Below are 27,515 nucleotides of genomic sequence, written 5' to 3' on the forward strand. Positions count from 1 at the left end.
GTGGTGGGCAAAAAAAAAAAAAAAAAACCCCCCCCCCCCCCCCCCCCCCTTAAGTTTCAAGCTCACTTTTCAGTCACAGTTTAAGAAAAATGCTGTTAATATTTAGACTAGCTTCTCATGCTCTCTCTCTACAGCTTTCCCTTCCTCTTGGTTTTATGGCTATTCTGCCTCCTTCTCACTCTGTCACAACCCCTCCCCTTCTATATGTGTGTTTGCATGTGTGTGTGGGCGATCAGGTGTTGTCCACTGAAGTGATAAATGGCTTAATGCGATCCCCTGAACTCAGATGACACAGCTAACACAATAAAGTGTTGCAAAAGCTTAACTCCTTGCCAACATTTACATTGGACAGAGGTAGCGATAGATCACCAATTGTGGGGAGATCCAGTGGAGAACTAATAATAAATATCAGCAAATAATAGCTACATGCACATGGTATAACCAGAAACAAAAAGCAAAAATAATGTCTGATAGGTTGCAGTATGTTTCAATGGGGAAGTGATCCATTCCCAGTCAAAAACAGATACAGTATTTAACCTGTCTATTCATTTAGACTGCATTATTATATTTTTTGTGTGTTATCCAACAGCCAATGGCGCCTAAGACCTCAGAAACATCACCTGAACGCCATTTATTAACACTCCACATCTTTCTAAAGAGAGCAAGCTATTGAAGTCTAACAATGACACTGATCCAGCCTCATTTGCTCGTTTTCCGCCTCCTCGCCATCCGCCATCCTCGTTTTCCGCCTTTCTTTACTGAGGTAGAAGAGTCTAACCACAATAAATCATGCACATCTCATGTTCATGTGTAGCGGTAAGAACTTAAATGCTCAGCCAACACCTGGCTGTTAATACAAAATGGTGCCAATACATATAACCTCGACCAAATCGAAGCTCACATTTCTCCAATGTATGCTAACATGCTAAAACGTGTATACGCTTGTGTGTGTATTTGCGCAGATGTATACAGTATGTGCACATGGTTAAGAGGAGGAGAGGCTGTGAGTGACAGCTGAATGGATGGAGAACAAATCCTCTGAATAATGGATGGTATTTCCTCCAATTCAATCTATTTATCTTCCAATTCATTTTCAACACATCCTCCGCTAGAGAAGAAAGATGTGTACTTTAGACTGAAGTGAGCATTTTCTGCAGCCAAAATTTTGACGATTGTTCTGGCAAGAAAAGACAACTTTAGATTAAATTCATCTGAAAAGATATTCACCGAGAGGTAGTGGGCAAACAAAAAAAAAGTCCATCTGTTTGTTTAATGTCTTTTTGGCTCTGCCTTAAAGCATATTCACAGCTCAGCGGTCTTCTCTTCACAGCACCCTGAACCAACAACCTCCGGAAAACCTAACTAGTCTACGAGTGACACCAACGGAAGACAGGACCTAAAAGAGAAAGAGAGGGTGCAAGGTGCGCGGAGGGTGGCAGTGAGGTGACTTATGGGGCTACACAGAAAAATGTGGGATGTGAAAGGTGATGAGTGAAGGCGGACAGACGGACAAATATTTGATCATCTCTTTAGGTTTTAGGTGAAAAAATAAATCAAGAGACGACTGTGGCAGAAAACGGGTCAAAGGAAGCACCAATGATCTAACGTTACCGTCTAAAAGAGATTCATCAGTTTTGTTGAGTCACACCTTTTCCCTCCGAACAGCTCATCTGTAGTCAGTGTAACCCTTTCCCTTTATCAAAAACCACTATGCAGGTTTAACAACTGACCAGGGATCAGAGAGGTGGGGGCAAAGTTTACCAGGAATGAGCTCAATTCAGTTTCAGTTCAGTCAGTAATGATGTGAGCTTTTCCATGGTTAAATCAATTAATCAATTTGAAAGGAGGATATATACAATATGTAAGAAAGTAATAACTAGTGCTACAAATGTGATGCCATGAAAGTGGACAAACTGCATCTCCAGTTTATATTTCAAATCCGGCTGAACTGAAAATGAATCAGTCCCTATCCTGAGGTGTTAACTCTTAAATAGTAGTTAAATAGTATCATAATCAGACACAGCTCACAGCTCTACGGCTGTTCCCTGTACTAATCCAACTCTGCTGCTATCCAAAAGGTCAGGAGGACGGAGGTCAAAAGGTCAAAGATCACGCAGAGTCTCTCACCTCTTTCCCCTTCTCCATTATTCAAATTTTTTAGGAGAAGTTGCCCCAAACAGCAAACCACTTACGATATGCTTTTAAACTCCGGTCAATCCAGTTTCCCCTCAAAAAAGCCAGAAAGTCAATTTATGAACATAAGTCTCATGAACATAAATTGAATGTGCCTTCATATGTAAGGATCACTACAGTGATATGTGGTAAAGTGGAGTTGGGAACAACTTCTCCATCAAAACTGACCCTGCTACACACACTGAAACTCTCACAGGGCTCAGGATTCACAGTTCAAAGGCTAAAAGTTCACAGTTCACAGTCAAAGTTTATCAAACCCCTTTCCCACCCCGTAACCCTGTGTGTCCCCTGCTGCTGCTCGCACTCCCCCTGTATTTCTCATCTTCCTTCTCATTGATACTCTGATTGGGCGATATCTGCATCCGGCACCTCTCAGACGGGCGTGGTCCTGCGGTTGGGGTCCTTGCTGTAGTCTTTAGTGAGTGTGCTGCTCTGGAGGAAATCCCTCTCTGAGTTGAGCAGCCCACCCATTCCACTGCCAGGCTTGGTGCCGGCGTTGCCTGCCTCGCGTGGGTTAAGCGTGTACATGGGCATCTCGGAGGCGGCAGGCCCTGTGTAGCCGCCCTTCCCCAGTGGTGAGGCGTCACGGCTGGGGGCCTCGGAAGAGCGCACGCTGGAGCGACGCCGGAAGCGGTAGCGATAGGAGGGGATACGGCTGAAGGCGGACTTTTTGATGAGCTCGGTGCGGGACTTGGCCCGTAGCTTGCGGTGCTTCTCGATGAACATGTGCACGGCCAGCACGCCCACCATTTCTGCCATGATGAAGGAGAGGGCGCCAAAGTAGAAGGACCAGCCGTAGGAGTAGGACTTTTTGCTGTCGCTCTGGCCCGGGTCTCCCGAGTTGGCTGAGATATAGACAATAATTCCTATGATGTTGCTGAGCCCTAGAAGGTAAAGAAAGAAAGGAAAAAATAATAAGACAGAGGAGTGAAGAGGGTGTGAGAGTGACTTACTCATCCAGACAAAAACAATGCAAGAACAGAGGAAGGTTAGTAATTGAAAACAAAGCACAGACAAATACACAGTAAATGCACAGGAATCAATAAAAAAAACTATGCCATGCTAGCAGCTCTGTGACTTTAATAAACGCTAACATACGCTAAAGTGGCAGATTAGTGAGAGTGGAAGTGAGTGAAAATTTAAGAAAGAAAACATATTAGAGTAAAAATGGGTAGAGAAGAGTAGTGATGGGGAGACAGCCGAATGAAATAAAGCAGGAAGGAGAGCATCAGCGAGACGGAGTGGAGCTTGGTAGAAACGTTGGAGAGTCATTGCACACAGCTGGGCTCTCTTATTCCATATCATTAGGCCAGAATACGGTGCTCATGCAGTGTGGTGGAATGCACAGAATGGGGACAATTAGTCAGCTGTAATTAACCAGAATCAACCCCAACACTATTGTGGTAAATAATTAGCAATTTGGCTGTATGAATTTGCTACAAAACCCAATGGGACCCTACACATCCCACTAAACAGCAATTACAACCCTTTGTGTGTGTGTGTGTGTGCCAGGGGCAGGAGCACAAGTGTGTGTGTGTGCGCTCGTGTTTATGAGAGAGTGTCAGCATCCATGTGATAGATTATGTGTGTGAGTATGTACATGTGTTTACCCTCTCACACCCTCACAGCCACATCACGGTATTCTTGCTGATTGATTAATCAGCTGCTGTGCCCAGTTTACACACTCTGGCTTCTCACACAGGCACTTCTGTGTCCTTTAGATGCCTAACGGGCTCCTTCTACAAATATTTGAGAGCCGCACCTCCTCTGTTTAAAGTGGCTCCACAGTAACACAACTATACACACTCTTAAACACACACACACATACATGCAGCGGGCATCCTTGTATTTAAATTTAAAATGATAAACATTCCTTGAGAACGTATTTGAACCTGCTAACTCCTCCTATCAGGTCTGGGTATTTTAAGTCATTTTGCTGGTACTGCAGCTAAGATGGCTGCTATGTTGCGTTTAACAGTGTTGTCATGGAGATGAGTAGACTTAAATATTACAGCTCGCTGCATCCCAGGCACTCTTTTCCTCATTTCCACTACAACCACATACAAAGTCGCCATTTTAGGTTAGGTTTAAGGAGATTACATAGGGCTCATTATTGTTTTTTTCCCCTTCGTTTTTGTAAATCTGGGGTTTTATTAATACTTTAAATATTAATAAATATATTCATACTTAGTGCCTGGCATGAGGTATGTATCAGCAATTATCAATATGTGGATTTTCTTCCTAAACAAAGCTGATAACTGCTCTACAGTAGGGTCAATATGCAAAAGACACACACACACACACACGCACACACACACACACACAGAGTAAAGACTAACCTGCAGAGACGAAGAAGATTCCTGCACTGAGGATGACGTTGTGTCGACTCCGGTAAAACTCACTGGCGGCCACACAAAGCCCCCCCAGGAACAGCAGACCCACACTCATGATGGGGAAGATACTGGAGGCACGCACAGCACCTGTACACACACACACACACACACACACACAAACAAACACAAACACACACACACACACACACACACACACACACACACGTAAAAGGAGAGTGGAAACACATTTATAACTGAAAGTAACAAACATGTTTTTGCTGTTTAAAGATGTTGCCACCCAGCCAAGTTGAACCAGATCAGATCGCCCCAGAGGAGAGGAAATAGTGCAGGGACAGAAGCCATGCTGGCCCAGTTTGGACCAAGCAACGGTATATCAGAGACTGTTGTGCCCACATCTTTACAGAGACCTGCTCCACCAACATCCCGGATCAAGCAGCACTCGGCGGGTAGATCGTGTTCCGAGCTGTCAGAGCGCGAGACTCTGTCAGGGTGAAAGGTCCCGCACTCTGTGTTTACATCGACGATGCTTGGTGCTCGATGCAGTCAAAGTGGACACTGTTTCCCAAATGTCAGACTTTTTATCCTTTTTTTAATACTTTCTATACTGTTTCAGCATTCCCTCTGACTCTTGATATATGTCTATTTGGAAACAGATCTCAAACACCACATATATGAAGATGTGCTTTTTCAGTTATTATGGTGATCATGAATATAGCCTCCAGAATGAATTTAAGGTGTTGGAAAATGGGGTATGAGATCACCCTGTCAGTCTATAATCAGAATATTGAAAGATAGTTTGATGATTTCCAAATGGGCTCTTTTTAAAGAGATTTGAATGGATAAACTGACAGAACCTCCTGTGAATGTGACAGTTATTTTATTGTTGACTGGGTCACTCATGTGCTACTGTTTAGTATTAATTTATTTTTTACTTTCTACAGCACATTTTGTAAGAATGTCTTCTCCTGTGATCCTGAAATGATATAAAAATCTACTTACTGCCAACCTTTTCTTTGAATGGATACATTTTAGTGTATCATTTCGTGATACATTTTAGTGTAGTAAACTATATCACTGAAACTATTGCCAGCCTCTACAAAGCATTTTACAACTGAATTCACTTCACCAAGTGCCATTTTGTAGTAAATCTGTTGATTTGCTTTACGGCACCATTCAGGAGGAACACACATCTCAAAGCAGCAGATGGTATACTGTACTAAAGAATGGAAAACCAAAAGTAATTGGACAAATTAACATAAACTGCTGAGAGTTTGTATTAAAACAGTGGACACCCTCAAAAACTCTTAAAGCAGAAAGGCAGCACTTTAAAGTCATAGTCACTGTTTCATTTCTAAACCTACTGTGCTGCAGAACAGACCTGAAACAATGAAAAATGTGTCACCTTGCACACACACACACACACACACACACACACACACAGACACAAACACATGGGCCAGTGTGCTGCTACATGCTTGACTGAGTGTGAATCCAGAACATGTTAAAGCATTCAGAGGCCTCGCTGGAGAAAGAGAGAGAGAGAGAGACAGGGAGGGAGAGAGTGAGATGGATGTAGAGAGGAAAGATGGACAAAAACCAAGACAGATGGAGAGTCACGCTAACACATATGCAAGGCAAAATAATGAATAGCAGAGTGATGAAAATGAAAGCAAAGCTGCAGAGGGAGTGAAATATTTGTCAGAACCCCATATGTGTGCATGATGTGATGCCATATTGAAGGATATCTGCAAACAGCTTGTCACGCAGGACTGAACTGAGCGTATTTTTAAAGATATGTTAAAAAGCTGAAGCCTCACAGGTGTATCAGTGCAACAATATTCAAATATGCAAAAGTGCTCTCTTTTACTCTTCCAAAACATTCCCAGCATGACTGACAGCTGCAGTGACCAGTGGCATTGCACGGCTGAGTATATGAGCCCCGCCCCCTGTGGCCCACACCCCTGGGCTGTATGAAATGCCGGTCACTAGGTCCCCGGTCCCCATTGGCTGGCCAGCTCTGAGGCCTGTGATCTAATTGGCTGCCTCTGGGGATGTTGCTCCATGTTCAGTGGAGCAATGAAGAAGAAGCACAGGCTGATTCCATTTTCCCCTCTCTTTTTTTAGTTGCTGTGCTTTCTCGCTCCGTCCATCTTTACTTTGTGTTTACTGTGGGAGACAAAACAGACAGAGCCCCTTCCTCTCTGTTTTCAACTAAAAAAAACACCCTCTCTGTATCTCTGAGGTTGCATCCTTTTTACTTGTCCTATTACTCTCTGGAAATAACAAGGCACTCTCTCCTATCTCCTTTCTCATCTTGCCTATGTTTTGTTTTCATATTTTTCTTAAGTATTTGCTGATAAAACACTGCAATCTATTTATATATCTGTTTTTGCAGCTACTTTTCATTCTTCTCAGCCAACAATACACTAGATTGTTCTATCTAACACATCTGCAGCGATTTCTTTCTGTAAAGTGAACACAAACACATGCTAAACAACCTTATGTTAAAATGATAGGAGTCTGATCTTTTTTTCCTTGTCATACTTAATACCAGGAATAACTAGTTGTACACCTCAATACAAGAAACATGCTGTTTCTTATGGTCTTCTACATGCGATATCAAATGATGAGGATGCAGACTTTTTGCAACATGCAGCTATCGCCTCAGGCTTCAGTTCCAGTTAGCTGGAAGTCCTAAAAGTCCTAAAAGACTCATGGAGGTAATGCTAGCTAAATTAGCTAGCTAGAACTGATGAAATCTGTTAGCGACAAGTGTCATTTCATCCAGCACAATCGATGGTTGCTAGCGAGAAATGAAAAACCTGCTGTTGTCTAGGACCCATTGTTTAAAAATTTGTTTGATGGTAAATCTGCCCCCATAATCATTATAAACTACTAAGTGCAGGAATGGAAAGGCGTAGCAACACTAAGGGTGGGCAGAGCTTAGCAAATGGTCAATTCAATCAAGTCAACTTTAAATCTTTCATTGGAATGGCTTAGTAAATTTTATTACATATCATGACTTTAGGTCTTCGGTGATCACATTGTGATACATGTTATATTGTCAGCTTAATGCATCATGGCAGTCATGTGTGTACCATTACAATGAGACACTGATGTGCTCCTTTACTTTATCCCAGATCTTCCAAACCTCAAGGTTGGGACCTTTTACTGTATATATTAATGAATCTTGGAATGTGTGTGTATGCGTTGTGCTTGTGTTCGCATCAAACTTACGGAGAAGGTATTCAGCAGCATCTGCTTCATAGTCAGCGTCCTCTGGGAAGTGATCAATCTTCTTACACACACCTCTGAACGTTCCTGCAGAGGAGAAACACAGATCAGGTCAGTTTGGTACAGTTTGGTCATGCTAATGTGGAATATTAACATAATATTTTCTAACGTATTCCACCTGTCTATGACATGCTGATTTTAGTTTTTTTTGTTCTTATGTGATGTGATTACTTTGTCTTTGTTATGGAAAGTTGTTAGCTTCAATACGTTGTTGCTTACATAATTCCTTAATGGTCACAGAAATACCTTGCACTCAGCATTACAAAGTTTGGAATAAAAGCTTGTTTTACTATTGCACTCATTATCAGTAAATCAAAGAGCGCATCAGTTAAATTCTTAAAATGCAAAATGTTTGTAATGCTGTGATAGCAGCAGCCATCAGGTAGCAGTATCTTCACAGCAACATTAATGAATACTTAGCTTTAGCACTAGGTCAGGGGTGCAACTACGATAACTACCACTTCCTTTCATTAAGTTAATCAGTCAATTATGTTTTTGAATAAACAAATTAATCATTTATCAAAATGCCAAATATAATGGTTGGATTTAAGTATTCTTTTGTCAGGCAATAATCAGTCATCTTCGTGTGTGAGTGTACTGCATCAAATCACATTTTCAGAGGAGAGAGAGAGAGAGAGAGGGATGATGGATGATGCAGGACAGAGCTGTAGCCTTCAGGGTATATGTGGGAAACACCAATGAAAAGCCTTATCTTATCACACCCAGCACACACTCACACTCACACACACTCACACACACACACACACACACGCACAATTACCGCTTTCACTAAAATACAGACATCAAGTGTACACACACATCAACCAAGCACATTAAAGTGATACATGAACACTATCCATAAAAGCACTGTAAAAGCCTTCTGTGTGCCAGTTGGTGTGTGTGTGTGTGTGTGTGTGTGTATTTGTGTTGAATCGACTAGAATGCAGTCTCCTACAAGCGTGCCGTGTGTCAAGCAGAGAGTGACACCTCCTCTCTCTATGAGTCCTCCTCAAACACACACACACATACACACACACACTTCAGCATTCCTTGTGAAATGTGTGCCGTGCACAAGCTTCATTCCCACACATCACTCAGTCCCATTCACACATGGTCCCACACCACAGGGGATGTGAGAGAGAGATGGGGGGGGGGGGGGGGGGGGGGGGGGGGGGGGGGGGGGGGGGATGGATGGAGGAGGATGAAGAGAGAGGAAGTGCTGGTTGAAAGACATTTGGTGGTAAAACGACACGGTGGAATTAGAGAGAAATGGGAGGATAGAGGCTGGCGATGAACAACGGACGACTCATCCTAATTGCTTATTTGCATATGAAGAGGTTCTTTCCAGTACCCACACTCAGAAAATCATTCATAAATTGATTCATCCAGCTCTTGCAGTCGGGGATAGTAACTAACCTCTGACTGAGATTCTGATTGACAAAAAAGACGTTTATAGAGTGTTTGATATGTACATTTAATAAAGTAATAATCTGTAGAAATATTCATATGAATCAAAGGCTGTTTTGATACCCTCTTATATTCAACAAATACACATAAGTATATGTATAGGATCATCTTTGCCCACCGCCTTGATGCTGTGTTCCACACCTCTTCATGCTTTAATTAAAGAGTTTATGTTTTTTTTGGTTGGGAGTGTGTTGTTTAACTCACTCAGAGTCACGGTGAAGGCAAATTACCTTTATTGACATGAATGTTAATAGCCAACAAGAGGATACCGAGTACTGCCAGGTTACCAACTACTGACACACCCCCATCCCGTTCTTTAGGGTCCAAACACATAAACAGTTAAGCTGTCTACATCCCCCTTCCTTAGCTGGAACTTGACTTAACAGAAACACTATATCAGTTATTTCTTAACATTTAACGGCCTTCAATGAACCAACAATTTGTCTTATACCTGAAAGTGGAACAGTATATTTGTGTCTTGAAATTAAATGCATAACTACGGAGCAGTTTCACACTGCAATATAACTTGTCACTCAATGAATCAATGCAAAAATAATGTGGATCATGCTTTACACACGTCTGTGGTTTTTGACATTGTCCTGGTGGTGTGTGTTTCCAGCCACTTTTGTGCTATCCACCTCTGGTTCAGATGCGTGTTGTGACCTGTTCAGTTAATTTTCATGTGTGGTGGGCTCCAGAGGCTGTGGCTCCATCACCGGCAGAATGTGACTTTCTCTTTACAACGCCCAGTTTATCATGTCCGTTTCAAGTTTGGATTCTTATTACTTGGTTTGTCTTGTCATAGCAGAGTTTTTGTCCTCCACGCTTCTTTGTGAGCTGGGCCTTAATAATGGCTGTTGCTTTTGCTGCTGGTTTTAACAGCTGTTTGGAAACAGGCAGGGTTGTTCTAGTTCGTCTGGACAACAGCCTTTGTGCAGGTGAGCCCAGGATCTTGTCTCGGGGAGTGTTCCAGATGTTCAGCAGGTTCAGACAGAAGTCGGTCCCATCTCGTTGTGTTGTCTCTAACAGTTTCTTTGCGGTCCTCACGGCTCTTTCACTGAGCCCGTTGGACTGCGGTTATTCAGGGCTGCTTGTGACATGTTCGAAGTCCCAAGATCTGGTGAACTCCCAGAAAGCTTGACTTGAGTACGAGGTGCCGTTGTCTAAGTACAGCTTCTGTGGTATGCCATGGACTGAGAAGTGGTGTTTTAGCTTGTTAATTACACTTGGGGATGACAGGCTGTTTAGCTGGTCGATTTCAAACCACCCTGAATATGAGTCCACGAGCACGAGATAGTGGTGGTTGTTCCATTCAAACATGTCTGTGGCAACGACAGATCAAGGCAGGTCAGGAACTGTGTGTGGTTTTAGTGGTTCCTTTTGTTGGTGGGGCTTCAGACTGTTGCGAATGCCATATGTCTGGATAGTGATCACAATATGATTATTTATGGATGGCCAGAACACACTTTCCCTCGCCCGTCTCTTTGTGGATTCCACACCTGGGTGTCCCTGGTGGAGTGCTTTCAAGTAGTCAGGGTGCAAAGATGTGGTTAATAACCGCCCTGCTGCCTTTCATGATGATGTGATCTTCCACAGTGAGTTCGTCACGGAAGATCACATCACTGAAGAATGGTCTCACTTCTGCCGGTACGCTGGATATGCGTTGTGGCCAGCCATTTTGGATGAAGTGGGTGAGAGTCTGGAGGGCATCGTCCACAGCTATTGGAGATATTAACTGGACGGTCATTACCTCAAATTCATGCTGTTCCTCTTTTTGAGGAGGGACACCATGTCTTGGTACACGTGAGAGGGTATCAGACAGAGTTGTTTTCCTTTTTTGTAGGTGAGAGTCAGGTGGAATTTTTGCAGTCTCAGCATCATACGCTGCAGGCGTGCTGGGACAGTGTGAAAATCCTTGTTGTGGATTGTGACCAACGGTTGGTGATCAGTCTCGATCACGACTGGCTTGCTGTAGATGTAGTCATAGAACTTTTAGCAGGCGAACACCAATGCGAGCAGTTCATTCTCTATATGCGCATCTTATCTCTGTTTGAGTCAGTGTGCATGATGCGTAAGCCACGGGCTTGCTGTCTTGAAGGCAGGCTGCTCTTACGCCATGCTGGGATGCGTCGCAGGTAAGGGTCACTGGTTTTTTCAAGTTGTAATATTGGAACACAGGTGGGCTGGTGACGCATGTTTTTAGCTTATCAAAAGTCTCTTGGTGGTGCTGTGTCCAGCTCCAGACCACATCCTTGTGTAGAAGTTGGCGTAGCGGTGTTGATAGTTCACTCAAGATTGGGATGAATTTTCCTAAGTAGTTAGTCATTCCAAGGAAGCATTGGAGCACTGTTTTGTCCTCTGATGGTGGCATTTCCCTTATTGCTGTGGTTTTTGCTGGGCCAGCTCGGAGCCCGTCCTCCGTAAACACATGTCCGACATAGCTCACCTCCTTGAGCCCAAACTTGCACTTTTTTGGGTTGAGTCTTAGTTTTAGTTATCTGGCTCGATCCAACACTTTCTTCAGGTTTTTGTCATGTTCCTTGGCTCCCTTGCCACCAATGATGTCACCCACGATTATGGCACATGGGTATTCCGCAAAGATTTGTTCCATGGCTCTTTGGAAAACCTCAGAGGCTGTGTTGATGCCAAAGGGCATCCTCAGAAACTTGAATCTGCCAAAAGTCGTAGTGAATGAGGCATCATCCAGTTTGATTTGCCAGAAAGAGCTTTTTGCATCGAGTACAGAGAATATAGTAACGCCTGACATCTATGCTGCCACCTCTTCTACTGTGCGCATGGGATGGTGGTGGCGCATCGACGCCTTGTTGAGGTTTTTTGGATCTATACATATGTGAACGTCGTTGGTCTCTTTTTTATGTGTGGCCACCATGTTGGAGACCCATTCTGTGGGTTCATCCACAGGTTCAATAACTCCCAGAGCTTGCGTTCTCTGGAGCTCTTGTTTCACCTTTTTCTGCATCGCTGCAGGGACATGCCGTGGGGGGTTAACGACTGGTGTCACATCTGAATCTGAATCTGAATTGTAGATCGACATTGCTGTTTGAAGTGGTTGTGCTTTCCGCAGTTGTGACATTGTTGTCCAAAAGCCGGGCACTGTACCCGTTGAGCTGGGTGGGTGCCTCCACAATTTCTGCAGCCTGTTATTGTTGTTGATGGGTTTTCATATTTCGTTGTGTATTTTATTTTTCCCCTTAACTTGCTGCTGTGTTTCACCTGTACTGTGTCTACACTGTCAGTTGTCACATGTTTTGGTGTAGAGAGGGCTTTACTGTGTTGTTCTGTGAGTTCACTTATTTGGCAGATGCGTACAGCTTTAGCGAGTGTGAGGTCAGTTTCTTTGAGCAGAGCGCATTGTGACATTGTCTCTGCTGATACCACAAACCAGTCTGTCTCAAATGAGCTCATCATGCAATGCACCGAAGCTGCAGGTTTTAGCCTGGTTTCTTAATGTGCTCACATATGCTTCAATTGTTTCCCCTGGTTTTTGGTACTGGGTATTAAAGTTATGCCTCTCCATTATCACGTTGGTCTCTGGGTTACATATTTCTTTAAATTTTTTCTTTAGGCATTCGGGATCCTCTCTGGACTCCGCCTCTGTTATGACCTCATTGTCCGCTGATATTACTGCGGGCGGAGGAGCGCTCCCTCTCTATAGCATCGGGTCCTGTCAGGTTAAGGAGTATGTAGGCTTTAGTTTTGGCAGGTTTATTGCTGTGTGCAGCGGCTATGAATATTTCATATTATTATTATAAAGCTCCAGGGAATTCCCTGGAGCTTTATAATAATAATAACCCACACATGATGTAAAGATGAAAGCTATGGCTGCATATACTTAAAGTGGTGGTATTATGGTTTTTGGCTTTTTCCCTCTCCTTTATTGAGTTATATATCTTTTTTGTGCATGTACTAAGTTTGCAAATGGAAAAAGCCCAAAGTCCACCCCAGAAAACTTTGCTCTGAACTGCCAGAAAACAGCTTGTTTATAGTCCAGCCTTTACTTCCCTTTCTTGTGATGTCACAATGAAAATACGTGTCATAATGCTAGCTGAGCAACTAGTCCGACACGCCCTCAAAAACACCGGTGGAAAAACACTGAGCTGCAGCACACACCTCTCCTCTCCCTTCCAAACACTAGCTACCCTCCAAGCAGTCAATGGACATGAAGTTGTTACTGTGATGTAGAGACAGAGCTCAGTTACAACTTTATGGATGAAAGATACTTTTGTTACAGATTAATAACTCACCACTCTGAAACTCTTGCTCCAGTCCAAATTGCCAACCTGGTCAGCAACATGTAGCCTACAGCTGAATCAAAGCTGTTTTATGTCTTTTAGCTGACCCGCCTTTCTTTGCTTCTGATTGGCTATTACCAGCCTTTCGCTGACCTCCCCTTCTCTGCTTCTGATTGGCTAGTAGTCCTTAACTAGGAACTGCACGTGTGCAACTCCCAACAAAGATCATTTAGAGACAAGATGTATCACTCCATAGCTAAAACGAAGCCTTCAACAAACAGGGTGAAAAGAAGAGCTGCAGCAATGTGCAGTATGACAAAAAATATGGTGTTTTTTGAATATTAAACCATGTAAACCTGTTCTCGTACAACCCCTAAATAGGATTTTGAACCTGAAAATGACCTTAATACCACCTCTTTAAATCTGTGTCCTTATTCCTGTTTCCAGCTCTCCCTCTACATTCTCTGTCCTCCACAGTGGGCATCCGTGACTTTTTGTGTTTCCAGACCACAAACTGTCGGAGGAAACCCACAGTCTGCAATGATTTGTCGATTCATCAACCGACAGAAGGTTAATGAGCAACTATTTTAATAAGTGATTAATAGTTTTAGAGGAAATTTAACTGGCTTTCAAAGTCTTCTATGATAGCAAACTTAATATCTTTGGGTTTTTGAGTGTTTGTTGGTCCAAACATTTGAAGATTTGAAGACATCACCTTGGGCTCTGGGAACTTGTGATGGCATTCACAGTTTTCTGACATATTATGGACCAAAAGAATAATCAATTAAATTATCAACAGATTAATCTATAATGAAAACAATCGTTAGTTGCAGCCCCAACATAATACCGCGCTGGAAATTACTTCACCGCGACAGCCCTATTCCTACCCTGTCTGTGGCTCTCAGCCCCAAGCACCATTTGTCTCTACTGAAGATGTAAAATTTTACAAGAATATAGTTTCATTTCTAAAGAGGCTATAGAAAAGAAATTAAAAGCTAAGTCATTTCCCAAAGCTACTTACTCAACATTTGTTGGGGACTTATACACATTAGGTGCTCTAGTGAGTATTTATGGCAGCAGGACACCGTATATGGGATTGACTCAAAATAAACTACAGTGCCCATGCTCACTGTAATAAAAAAAACATGTCAGCCAGTGCAACAGCGTGGCTCACTAATGTGTTTTAAATCGTTTTTGGACAACAATGGAGCTCTCTGGCACAGAGGAATAAGATATATCAGGCTTTGGATACACAGACACTTGTTAGTACGATCAATTCATTGTTGGTTTTGGTGTATAAGTAATAAAGAATAAAGAGCAGTGCTCTCTTCATTCTTTAATGTGGCCTGGTTTAACTGGAGTCACAGGAGGTAATTGTTAGCTGTTCCTGTTGGACACATTAAGGTGTAAAGCATCATCAGTCAGCGGTCTGCCTTGTGTCTGCCACCCGGGAAATTTATTATACCTCCTGCCTTTTAATGTATCGAACCATCCTGATGTATAGACCACCAAACGGCCAAATGCCATTGAAACGATGCAAATACACACGCACAAACGCACGCACGCACACACACACACACGCACGCACGCAGGATGGTGTGGGGGGAACAGAGAGATAGATGGCTGCTTTTATTTTTCTCTCAGTGGCCGAGAATCTAAATCACAAGTGAATAAACACAGTTAAAAGCAGTCACACACACACACAGGGAGAGTCATTAAGGCTGTTGTGTTGGACCTCCAGGTCAGCGTGTTAATCATGATAATGCGTGAGTAACAAACAGCACCCTGGGAATCTTTACAACAATAAGACACATACACAGACACACACATCCTTGTACTTATATACTTATGCATTTCAAGCCTCAGTATGTAGGAAGTACAAATACAAATAATTTTGGTATTTTGGTAATTTTGTCCTTGAAAACCACCACACTTCAGCACTTTTCCTTAGGCAGAGTGCCCAGTTTAAATTCAGTGCAGCAGAAGTGCACCTGTTTCCTTATATGATCTAATGTGATCCCATTGCAAGTGTTAAATATATTTTTGGAGATAGCGTCCAGAAGCTACTAGAGGAACTGCTTCTAATGGGACATTTTCACTTGGTGGTTGCTTCTTGGGTCAAACATAGCTTAAAAATGACTGATAGTGATTTTTTATACTTTTCTTATCATCAGCAAATTCCATGAAAAGATCAAAACCAACAATGAACTGAGCGTATACTAATAAGTGTTGTATGTCTAAATCCAGATATTTCGTATACCTCTGTGCCTTAGAGCTCTGTTGTTGTTGTCCATCTGGATACAGATGCAGATTCAACTTTCTAGTCAATCTAGATATTAAACTTAGCATTGAGCATTTATTCATACATCATTATATCTTATCTCATATCTCATCATTATATATGCATCATCATTATATCTGCTTGTCCTTTTCAGTTTCATGGGTGGTCTGGAGTGTTTCCTAGCATGGCTTAGTAGTTAGGAGACAACATGGACATCTTGCCACCCTATCATAAATATAATTTATGTAATAACCATAGTTAAACTAAATAAAAATGTTTTAAAATAACAAGTGAAGTAAAGTAACAGAATAATTTTCTGGATCAGTTCTGGATTAACAGAAGAGACACAGGTACCACTGTCAGTCTGCAAATACATTGTCTCCGCCCCGCTTCTATGACTAAACATGTATGTGTGAGTGTAGGTGGGTGTACATGTGTCACATATTTGTCAGCCCACACTGAGGTCTTGCAGAGCTACCTCCAAATGCTGTATTAGTGAGTGAGTCAGTAGCTGTCACACAGGCTTATGTCAAGTGTCACAAACCCTAATATGATCTCATCAAAGAGAAACAAGTGCAACACACACACAGGGCCAAACAATGTATTGTAAATGTATTGTATGTCTTACACATATACATTTATCACACATACTGGTTGGAAAAGGTGGATATATTTTGGTTTTATGAATTAAACAGCGGTTAACAAACCTTGGCAAATCAGACTGTAGACTTGATTATGTCCCTCCATCTAACCTTTGTTCTTTCCTGTGTAGTTTGTTTTACTTTCAACCTTCTTTCTTTGACATCTGCTTACTCAACATTTCCAGTTCCCTTACCGCTGTAGCTTTCACCTTCTCAATCTGCTTTCCTTTTGCTCTCTCTCTCTTAGTCTCTCTCTGTGTCTCCCAGCCAGCGTGTTAAATGTTAATTCAGATTGATTATGCTGTAAACCTCAACTTTAATGATATTAGCTCTCCAGGTTGCAATGGCTTATTTGAATATCACTAAGCTCTTTGGCTCAGGACAACACCTCCACAGGAAAATAGATAAAGACAGACCGCCTAAAACCTTTCAGAAGGTAAAAATAAAGAGCCATCAATACATACGCTTAACTCTGTAATAACAACATATTACTCAATTAAAATCCTTCCCCACATTTCCTCTGAAAGAAATTTTAGATTTGAGAGATAAACAGTCTAACAAGACCAATAAAACAGACCCACACAGGTTTGTCTCATTCCGGATAAGATAGTATACAATTAATAAAATTCTTGAAATGTCACTTAAACCTGTACACATCCAGATCTCGTCACGATGGCTTACTGATAAGTCTAATTAATATTTATTATTAATTTGCAACACAAGTAGTAGATTTTGAGGAGCCATTTACCGTAGCAGAGGTTATTGTAGCGATTAAGGCCATCTCCCTGAGACTTCCCCAAGCAACCATCTTATTCAGACTGAATGACAAAAACAAATACAGAGCAGTTCCTAATGACCACTGTCATTATTAAATGTAGTAGTGACATTGTATTAGCGGCTGTTTGGATATCGTCCTTCCCAACATTATGTCACCTGATCAGATGGGGTTGGTAAAACAATAGGACTACTTGTTCAGTATGGTACAATATTCTTCTATATATGTAAGACCCTATGTCCTCTCTGCCAAAGATCTTAAACTGCAGCTTAGATTCTGTCATATTTCAGGCTATGAGGTAAACTTACAGGAAAGCAAACTGATACCAATGTCGCTTAGACTGGTGCCTTTTCATCTGTTTCCTCATAATTTTAAAAACTTATGAATAGGGACAACTAGACTCTAAGCATCTCTTATAAGAAAATTCCCCTGCAGTTTTATCACAGCCCAAAGAAGACATAAACTAGTGGGACCTGCTCCTACTATCGCTAGTTGGCAGAATCTCATGCCTGCGCCTTAAGGCTGAAATCACATTTAGTCATCCCATTTAATGGTCTAAAATAATGCCAACATGTTTTTAAATGTATTATTAATAGTTTTGCATTGTTAAAGAAAAGAAAAAAGGTATTTTGGAAAATATAAGAAATGCTCCTTTTTGTCTCAACCGGCTGGAAGTGCATGTCCCTGTCTGTGTTTGATTGACAGCAGCTGGCAGGCTGCCATAGTGCTAGTGTTACACTGAAGGTAACTTGAGACAAAGTATAAATGTCATTGGCAGAAAACCTGTGGAACTGAAGATTAAGGACCACAACAGCATCTTACAGGAACAAAGTGACATTTGCAGAAACGTTTACATGCTAATACATGCTAATTAGTTATTTAGCTTGAAAACTGGCGTTAAACAGTGAAAATTTCCCTGCTGTTTGGTGGCCCATTCAACAACCTTAAGTTCAGGACAGAAACAGGATAAGATGGAGACTTTCGCAGGAGAAAGCCAGTGCGATTTGTTGTCCAGAGTAAGTGGCTCTTGTGTTATATAGCAGGTATTTTTTATGCAAAATTTGTTTGGCTGTATTAAAATAATCTCCATCTACGTAAATGGATACCTAATGGTGTTCCAATGAATTAATGCAAAATTGGCGGTGTCATCACGAAACCAACAAATATGCAATTGTCTCCCTTCTGGAGATTTGCAGAGCAGACGTGTGCTGTGATAGACAACAAAAGCAATTTAGTTATAGTTGGATATTACAACAGCTTACTTTCATAACAGGAAACAGCACAATTCAATTAAAAACATTATATAGCGCCATTTCATAACAAAAGTTATCTCATTGCACTTGTCATATAGACCGTACGTTTTGTAATATTATTTACAGAGACCCAACAATTCCCACCATGAGCAAGCACATAAATAATTTTTCTACAAAACCTTAAGAGGTCTAAACACAGTAGGATACACTTCTGTAGACTGGCTTGACTCATTTACACACGTGTCAATTCCACATACAGATAACCACACATGCACATGCTTATGATCGCGAGCAGCCACAAAAATATTGACACGCAAAACACTGACACAAAAGTTAATTTGTAACTGGGACTATGTTACACTGCTGGTTTGTTTCTGTGTTTTTGCCTCCAGGGTCATGCATGCTTGTGGCACCGGTGGTGATGGTGCAGTGGATAAGACTTCGCAATCCCCCACTGTGACCCATCCACCAATGTCCCTGACCTCTGACATGTATAGCAATTGTAAGTCGCTTAGGATAAAATGAATAAATGTAAGTGTATGTATGTGTTTTCTCCAGTCTAATTACCAACAAACCAATGAACCCAAACATACACATGCACTAACTCACTCACTCACTCACACACGCACACACACACACACACACACTCTGTGGGAGCATCTATCAGGAGACATTTGCTTCACAAAGGTCAATGTGGCCTGAGGGCAGCTGCAACCACAGCCACAGCAAGGCATTTTGGGACACAGCGAATGGGGATGAGAGTCCAGTGTGTGCATGTTTGTCTGCCTGTGTGTGTCTCTGTTTGTTTTTTTTGAGTCATGTGGTTTAGTTTCTCCTAGTACGCTGCACATATGAACATGCACACTCCCTCTTGTGTGTGCTAGCATTTCTCAGTAAGGCATAAACACCATAACGTCATGATGGATAGCATATTTAGAAAGTACAGTCACAAATAGAAACCACAGTAGAGAGAGAAGAATGTGTACTTTAACTAAAAAGAATACTTGCATCCATATCTCGCTATATACTCGCTTGTCATGTTTGAATATAGGCATCACAGAACATTAACGTAATGAAGACCTTTGTTTGAACGCCAGAGAGCCATTCTTTAAAAGACAGATGAAGCCAGTTTCAATGCCTGAAAGGGCTCTTGAGATAGACACAGTTGAACACACACACACACACACACACACACACACACACACACACACACACACACACACACACACACACACACACACACACACAAAATTATGTATGAAAACAGTACTACAGCACGTCCAAGGGCTAAAAGATGAGAGGTAGAGAAGAAACACTTTCCATTTCACTGACTCCAGACTAACTGTTGGCTGTTCTTAAGAGTGCAGAGACACAAACACGCTTTTATTATTTAGCTTTACACCATATCTTACTCTCTCTTTTCCTATCTCCATACCTCCTCAGTTTCTCCTTCACCTCCTTTTCGCCTGCTCTCTCTGCTGTCTTTCTCCCTCTTTCTATACAGACGTAGTGTTGCATTGATCAATAACACAGTCAACATCCACATGACTAACTATATCGGACGTGTATCAGTCTAGGTCTACTCCTGAAATTACAGGCAGGTATTGCAGTATGCATACTAAACAATGAAAATACGCCACATGAAAGAAATAGTGCCTCAAATCAAGGTTAAAAAGGAGACAAACACAAACAACACTGCATGTCCAGATGCCCCCACGATTGTGACGAGCCGGCCATGAGGTGCCAGCTGTTTGTCCTTGACCTAACCCCACACAGTCACGCTCACACACACACACACACACACACACACACACACACACACACACACACACACACACACACACCGTATGACCCTTCGTTTGGGCGTGAAAACTTAAGCAACCATGCAAGCAGATTTCTGAGGCTGAACTTAGGCACAGCAGTGTTTTGAGCTCAATGCTAACAATGCAGTGCTAACATGCTGTTTTGTTTTAATTAATGTTCACCTTGTTCAACATCTGTTAGCATGGTAACATTTGCTAATTAGTGTTAAACCCGAGTACAGCTGAGGCTGATGGGCAGTCTCGTTGGTTTACCAGGAATTTGGTCAGTATTGAAATTTTGAGCTGATGGTGGCGCTATATGGAAAGTTAGGGTTCACCATTGTAATTAAAAGTCACCCTGAGAGAAACATGAATGTCTGTTCCATTTCTCCGCCATTTCATGGAAATCCATCCAACAGCTGTGGAATCATTCCCCTCGAACCCACAAATGTGAACCTTGTGTTCACACGGCCAAGACACCACCATTCATTAGGGTACATCATATGGAAAACCATGACTGTCTCCATAGAATATTTCTTGAGATATTTCAGTCTGGACCAAAGTGGTGGACCAACAGACACTGTCTTCCCTAAAGTGGCTAAAAACTACTTGGTTAAGATCAGGAATTGATCGAGGTCATGGTTAAAAGTAAAGAAACGTTTACAATTAGTAGGAAAGAGTGGTCTCCCTTGTTAAATTAACGCTGAAGTACCCATCCCAACCGCGTCCCTACAAAGATTTTCATTGTTATAACAACATCATGCTACTTTCTGTTTCTGTGTCAGTAAAACATAAACATTAGTAGGCATTTTAATAATTGACCAATGGTGTAGTTATTGTGGAGAGGACAGCCTCGTTCCAGGGGGAGCTGCACCTAATCAGTTGATGCGTCGTCCAAAAGCTGTATGTGAGTGGCCTGCCTCAACCCAGCCACATGCACACACAAACACACACATTCTGAATATAAAGCGTTTTGTCAACTAGAAAACAGAAGAAGAGAAGAAGAGGGAAGGGAGAGGAAAGGGAAAGCAGAGCAAATTGGACTGCTTGTTTCCACAGAGCGCCTCTGACAGCTCAGTGCGGGTGACTGTGCCTCTCTCTCTCTCTCTGTCCCTACCTCTCTCACTCTCTCTGATTACCTCTTTCCAGGCAAACGAGAGAGAAGATGGGAGAGAGGGAGAGGCTAGTTTCCACGGTGATGCCTGATGAAAGAGAACAAGAGGTTCTGCTTGGTTGCACACCTCTCTCTTTCTCTCTCTTCTTTCCCCCCCTTTTCTCAGTCTGTTCTTCTTCAAACGCCCACTTTCTCGTCTTCTCCGTCTTTCTCCAAAACCTCTCTCTGTTCCTGTTTCACATCTTCTCATCTTCCCTCCTTTACTCTACCTCGTTTCCTCTACTGTCATTACTAAAGCATCCATTCATCCCCTTCCAATCTCCCTGGCATCTTCTCTCATCTCTTCTCACTTTTGAACATTTCTAGCATCCAGTCACACTACACTGCCAAAAGTATGCAGGCACACAAAAATTACGCTCATTCCACCACAATGGACATTAACATGTTGCTGTTACACCCTACATAGGATTTTGACCCTGGCGCAGATATTCACTCCCATTCAGCCACAAGAGCATTAGTGAAAGCGGGCGCCGGCATGATTGCCCTTAATTGGAACTAGGGTTGTTTTTATTTATTTTTTTATTTATTTGTTTATTTCAAAAGGGACAATGTACACTGTTCAACATTCAAGCAAATGTAAGCGTACCCGAGTTAGCCACAAGCTAGTTTTCATCGGCAGTCCCCTTGCCAGATGTTATTAGGCATCCTAAAATAGTAAACTGTTATAATACAATAAAATACATTATGGCTCGAACCTTGCAAAACAGACTAAAAGCACACAAAGGTATATGAAAAAGGGTGTCCTCATACTTTTGGCCATATAGCGTATATTTCTTTTTCTTTCCAACCTCCTCCAAATACCCCTTACCCCCCTCATTTTGCTCTCCATCTGTGTCCGTCATTCCTTCCCCCACCTCCCTCCTCTTTCATTCTCTCTTTCCTCCCGCAGCCACCTGGGTGATCATTTTTGTCCCCTTCTCTGTTTAAAACCCTGTTCCTTCTCTCTATTACCAGGTAATCATTTAGATTCCCGGCGTGGTCAAACACTCCCCAGAGATTCACCTGAAACAGAGGCCGTGCACAGCTCATCCATCACTTTCCACCCACCACCCCTTCTCCACCCGTCTCTCCCCTGCTTCATTCATACACATTGTGGTCTCTCTTCATTCATGCTTGCTCTGTCTCCCCCCCTCCATCTCCCCTCATTTCCTGGCTTCCTTGTGCTCATTTATCACAGAGGGAACTTAACGCCTCAGTACACCTGTGCAGACACACAACAACATATTCACTGCGTGCCAAAAATCCCAACCTGACCACACACACTGTCACATACCATCATGAATAAAGTGTACATTAAAGTGCATTACACTTACAGTAACATAGACCCTATTTACACCTGGTGTTAACAAGTGATCTATATCTGGAGACGTTATAAACACAACATTATTAATTCCTGTAAATGTGGATTCAGTGGAAACTTTTACTTTAAAGAGTATACACTTCTGGTGTTATATTTCCTAAATTTCCTGTTTTCAGTCATGTTAATAAGTCAAGTCAATACATTTAATGAGAGTAAATATGTTGTCATGTACAATAAGTGCACTTTAAATAATCCATGTTTTAAGGGGAAGAACAACGCTTCTTTGATTTTACTGGATGTGTGGCACATAGGTCGGCAGGTCCGGCAGACTTTTCAACAAAAATGGTAAATCCCAGGTCAAGGGAACCAGTGCTGCTGTAGGGGCTCTACTTAGTTTTCCTATGCCGAAGAAGGGGTCATTTGCAGCTTTTTACAAGGTAGCTTGAGATAATAAGAAGAGGTGGACTTAACGTGAGCTTTCAACTATTTTTTTGGGACTTTTTTTTTAAGAATGTGGACAAACTGTACAGATTGCAATCACGTCTGGCTGAGATCTGATCACAATTCGAACCTTACCTATTACATGTTAAGGTGTAAATGGGGTTGTACACTATCATAGTACACAAGAAGTCCAATCACACCACAGAAAACTAACACACTTTATGCACTTTAGTCATCTTTTCATCCATCTTATTTTTTTCTTTGATAAAATAGGATAGTTCTTAAGGCTCACTTCTTCTTTCTCCATATTGTCTGTGAAAGAAACTGTGCCACTGTAAAATGTGCTGCATGCTATATGCTGTACATACACCATTAGTACATATGCATGACTGCTCTATCTACGTACTGTCAGGCAGAGTACAAGCCACATGTACACGAGTCAGAGACATCCATTTCCTGTCAGTTTATGAGGCATTTATGAATTATAAAACTGTGACAACCAGGGACCCAGAACGAGCGAAGAGGGGATAAGATGGGCAGAATGAGAAAGGAGATAAGAGAACTTACTCACTTTAGTTGTGTTATTGTGTGTGTGCATGTATATGTGCATCTGCACGTTTTTGTGTCTGTTGCATGTGAGCCTGTGAGTGTGTGTGTGTGTGTGTGCATGCACTGACATTGTGTTGACATTGTGTTAACTTGGCGTATTGCTCCCGCAGCTGTGCTTATTTGGTGGCTTGGGAATATCCTAGAATTTGTCTATTTATTCATTCAATTACAAGTGTGTGTGTGTGTGTGTGTTTGTGCGTGTGTGTGTATGTGTCTCACTTTGTATGTAAATGAGAGTGTGTCTTCAAAAAGCCTTATACCTGCACCATCTGGCCCTGTAATAGCCTTCTATGCCCCCCAGAATGAGATGGTTATGACTGGCTGCATCCCACACACAAACACACACACATACACACACACACACACACACACACACACACACACACACACACACGCTCCTACTATCCTACTAGAGGCAATGTATCTTTTTAATGGTAATGAAACCAAAGTGTACTTGCCCCTATGCAAAGATTTTTTCAAAGTCAAATAATATACATTGAATTATGTGAAAAGTCCTAATGAAGCATCAGATAGGAAAAATCTACATTTACTTTGGCCCCACAGATGATGGGCCCGCAGGTCTTAAAGAAACAATCAGATGTTTTGCTTATTGTCTTAAAAGGTTTGTTTTCAGTTTCATCTCAGTCTTCTCAGCAGCAAAATTAGTACAAAAATGTTTAGGTAAAGCATAAAGAATAGAAGTAGGAGGAAACAGCTAGACAAGAGAAAAAACACACACCCTCGAACAGCTCCAAAGTTAACCAGCAAGCTATTCACCAATCACCTGGGTTTTGAGCTATGACACCCTGCAAAGCAATGTCACCATGAAGACAGGACTTAAGAGCTGCTACCTGTGTTTACTGGGTTGGATACTGTTGTTCAGTAAATAGCTCCAATGTATGAACTGACTGAAGAGAAATAACATCCTGCCAAGGAGCACACATACACATAGGCTATATAGAGATCCCCCTCCAAAACAAAAAATTAATTATCTAGATCCAATCATGTTTTGAATCTTTCAGTGGCAGGCCTGTTGTAGTGGACAGGTTTTCAACTGCAGCCTGTTCTTAATATACCCCATAGTACAGAATCTGTAGTGTAGTCCTATGGGATGTATTAATAACGATACTATGATAATAATGATACTGCCAACAAGCAATCGTAGTAGTACAAAGATGGCCAGGTATCAATAAATATCTTCTAAAAAGCCTTGTTTAGAGACATTTTTTGTAGGTTTCTGTGATTTTGGCTGGAACTGTGATTTGACTTTCTTAAACTTAAAAAAGCTACATTTTAAAATGGTATCGTGGCATCTCCACTTCTTTTGAGATTCCACATGGAAGACACCAGGAAAGGCAGAAAGAGACAGAGGACGACATGAAGCCAAAGTTAACACATGCACACAAATACACCAACGCTGCAATCTCAAAGGTCTTCCCATGATGATGCACTTAAATCTGCAGAGCCCCCAAAATGCCCCACAAACACAGTCACCAGTGCTTTCTGTCTTTGTTTTCTCTTGAGATATTAGAGCTTTCATTCACTTTGTCAGTACGCTTTAACTGCTTACCAATTAAAGTGATCTCAAATGAAAAGGCTTTACCCTTTCAAATTGATCTAATCTCTCTTGGTTGTCTATCTGCTCCAATTATCCCTGGCCCTTCAACCCTTATCTTGGTCTTGGTTCGATTTCCAAGTTCACGGGATAGGACATCAGATGGCTGCATGAACCAGAGAGCCGATCCAACACTGTAGTCAAGGCATGTGAAGCAACAGACAAGGGAATGTGCATTTGAAGCCAAGTAACATGAGCGTTGCTGGAAAAAATGATTTAATGGGGACAGTAAACCTGATTTTTAGGTTTTATCATCTCACTTATGTAATCAAACGATGCAAAATAAGGACATAGGCCAAACAAGAAGTGCTAGAAGTGCTCAAATGGTACTACTGAACTCGAATGTACTTTTGACTGGAAGCAATGAAGTTGGCACAAATGTTGCATTCTTACAGGTGAAGCTAGACCATTGTGTGTCAGAATTAAATATGAAAGGTGGGGCTGACTGTGGGAGTCAAAAATGGCACTGATGCTACAGGAACAAGCAACAACCACCACACCTGTGTGATGAACATGGGAGATGGAGTTCTTGAAATGGCCACTAGAATCTGATTCAAAAAAACCCGCCCAGCACATTATTCTAAATATTTTCAGGTCAGTCATGTCACAGTTTCTTACGAAGAGCTTTATGACTTAAATCAGGGTGTAATTTGGAAATGTGTGCGTAAATCCACAGGTGCCTCTCAGTTGTAGTGACTGGCAAATGCACATCTGATCCCAGCACCAACCTAGGCCACGCCCCGCTGCACACATCTATATATCCCTGGCTCCCAACAACAACACAACAAGATGGCTTCAAAAGAATAAATTCCTAATAACACCATGCGCAGGAGTCCTGGCAACAGTGTGCAGATCCAGGTACTTGTTAGTGGTGCAGCTGACTGGCTAATAACACCGCCAGCTGTCTGTGTGTGTGCCTGTTAGCGCTTTATTTTTACAGTTCAGCTATGCAGTGTGATGACAACAGGAGCAGAAGTCAAACCATAGGCATGATCGATGAATATTCTATTCTATTGTATTGTGGTGCAGAGGAAGGGATGCAGAGGGTGAACTCAGGAAAGGACAGCAGAGTTTGTGGGATATTGGGACGCTGTCACACTCACACAGGAAAATGCACACACATCTCCTCTGGTGATAGACAGGCAGAGGCAGACAGCAGGAGAGACATGTGTGTGTTATATGTGTGTGTGTGGAAAGATGTGTGGGAATTTAGCCAACTACACATGGGGACAGAGAAAGACTTAACACACACGGATACACACTAGGAAAAGACAGACAAGTGAAAAGATACACAGTAACACAAACAGAGACAGAGAGAGAGATGTCCACACACACACACACACACACACACACACAGAAACAGAGGCAGGCAGACCGCTGGAAGAGACAGAGAGACAGACAGCCAGTCAGTCAGACCGATCACGTACCTTCCAGACAGCAGGTTCGCCAGAGGCCGGAGTGCGTCATCACCTCCTCGTTCTTGCGGCTCGTGTCGTTGTCGCCGCTGCTCTTCACGCGGCAGACCCCGCGCGAGTACAGCCAGTAGTCGGTACCGACGGCGATGGTCATGAGGCTGAAGGCGGCGAACGCGCCCACCGTCGTCACGAGCATCTGGACGCCGCGGTCACACATCAGCATCTTCATATAGGCGGCTCCTTTTTGTCTTGAGCTTTTCTCCTCCTCTCTTTTAGATTCACCCTTTTTATTTCCTTTTAGGGCCTATATCCCGCGAGACTTGGAAGAGTCTGGGTGAGGGGCTCAACAGACAGGCACTCAAAAAATGATTACAAATAGGAAGAACATATGGGTAAAGGTGGCGACTTTTATAAGCATGGAGCAAATAAATGAAGTAGGACTACTTGGCTGCCTTGTACCTTGAGTTGAAGAGGCTCGTGGCAAAGGGCGGGAAGGTGGGAGGGCTGCACGTCACTTTCTCGCACATCAAAAACCGGTTTTCACCACCACCCTCATACACATCGCGCGCGCGCACACACACACACACACATAAACCGGAGATTTAACGACCACCGGTTGTCACAGACTACCCGACACGGGCCTCACTC

General features: G+C 42.3%; 2 protein-coding genes across 2 annotated transcripts in view; one reads left to right on the forward strand and one right to left on the reverse strand.

Annotated features, from left to right (window-relative positions):
- The window catches only part of LOC123958341 (histone-lysine N-methyltransferase 2B-like), a 49,270-nt gene extending 44,297 nt beyond the window's left edge, over nucleotides 1-4,973 (forward strand). The window contains exon 8 of the mRNA XM_046031665.1: nucleotides 4,815-4,973. The gene's annotated coding sequence lies outside the window, so the exon portion shown is untranslated. The remainder of the gene's footprint in view (nucleotides 1-4,814) is intronic.
- Nucleotides 68-27,120, reverse strand: cacng3b (calcium channel, voltage-dependent, gamma subunit 3b). The gene is made up of 4 exons (XM_046043064.1): nucleotides 26,880-27,120; nucleotides 7,785-7,868; nucleotides 4,533-4,673; nucleotides 68-3,077 (listed from the first exon to the last, which is right to left on the reverse strand). The coding sequence occupies exons 1-4, from the start codon at nucleotides 27,094-27,096 to the stop codon at nucleotides 2,566-2,568; spliced, it is 954 nt and encodes a 317-aa protein (XP_045899020.1). The 5' UTR covers nucleotides 27,097-27,120; the 3' UTR covers nucleotides 68-2,565.
- Between the last annotated feature and the right edge of the window lie 395 nt (nucleotides 27,121-27,515).

The sequence above is a fragment of the Micropterus dolomieu genome, linkage group LG02 (genome assembly GCF_021292245.1).
Source record: "Micropterus dolomieu isolate WLL.071019.BEF.003 ecotype Adirondacks linkage group LG02, ASM2129224v1, whole genome shotgun sequence".
Lineage (NCBI taxonomy): Eukaryota > Metazoa > Chordata > Actinopteri > Centrarchiformes > Centrarchidae > Micropterus > Micropterus dolomieu.

Bases quoted from the DNA above. Each gene is read 5' to 3' on its own strand.
- cacng3b (XM_046043064.1), bottom strand. From the start codon at position 27,096: ATGAAGATGCTGATGTGTGACCGCGGCGTCCAGATGCTCGTGACGACG. The intron at 4,674-7,784 runs GTAAGTTTGATG...GTGTGTGTACAG, and splicing joins TGCTGCTGAATACCTTCTCC to GTGCTGTGCGTGCCTCCAGT. The intron at 3,078-4,532 runs GTTAGTCTTTAC...TTTACCTTCTAG, and splicing joins AATCTTCTTCGTCTCTGCAG to GGCTCAGCAACATCATAGGA.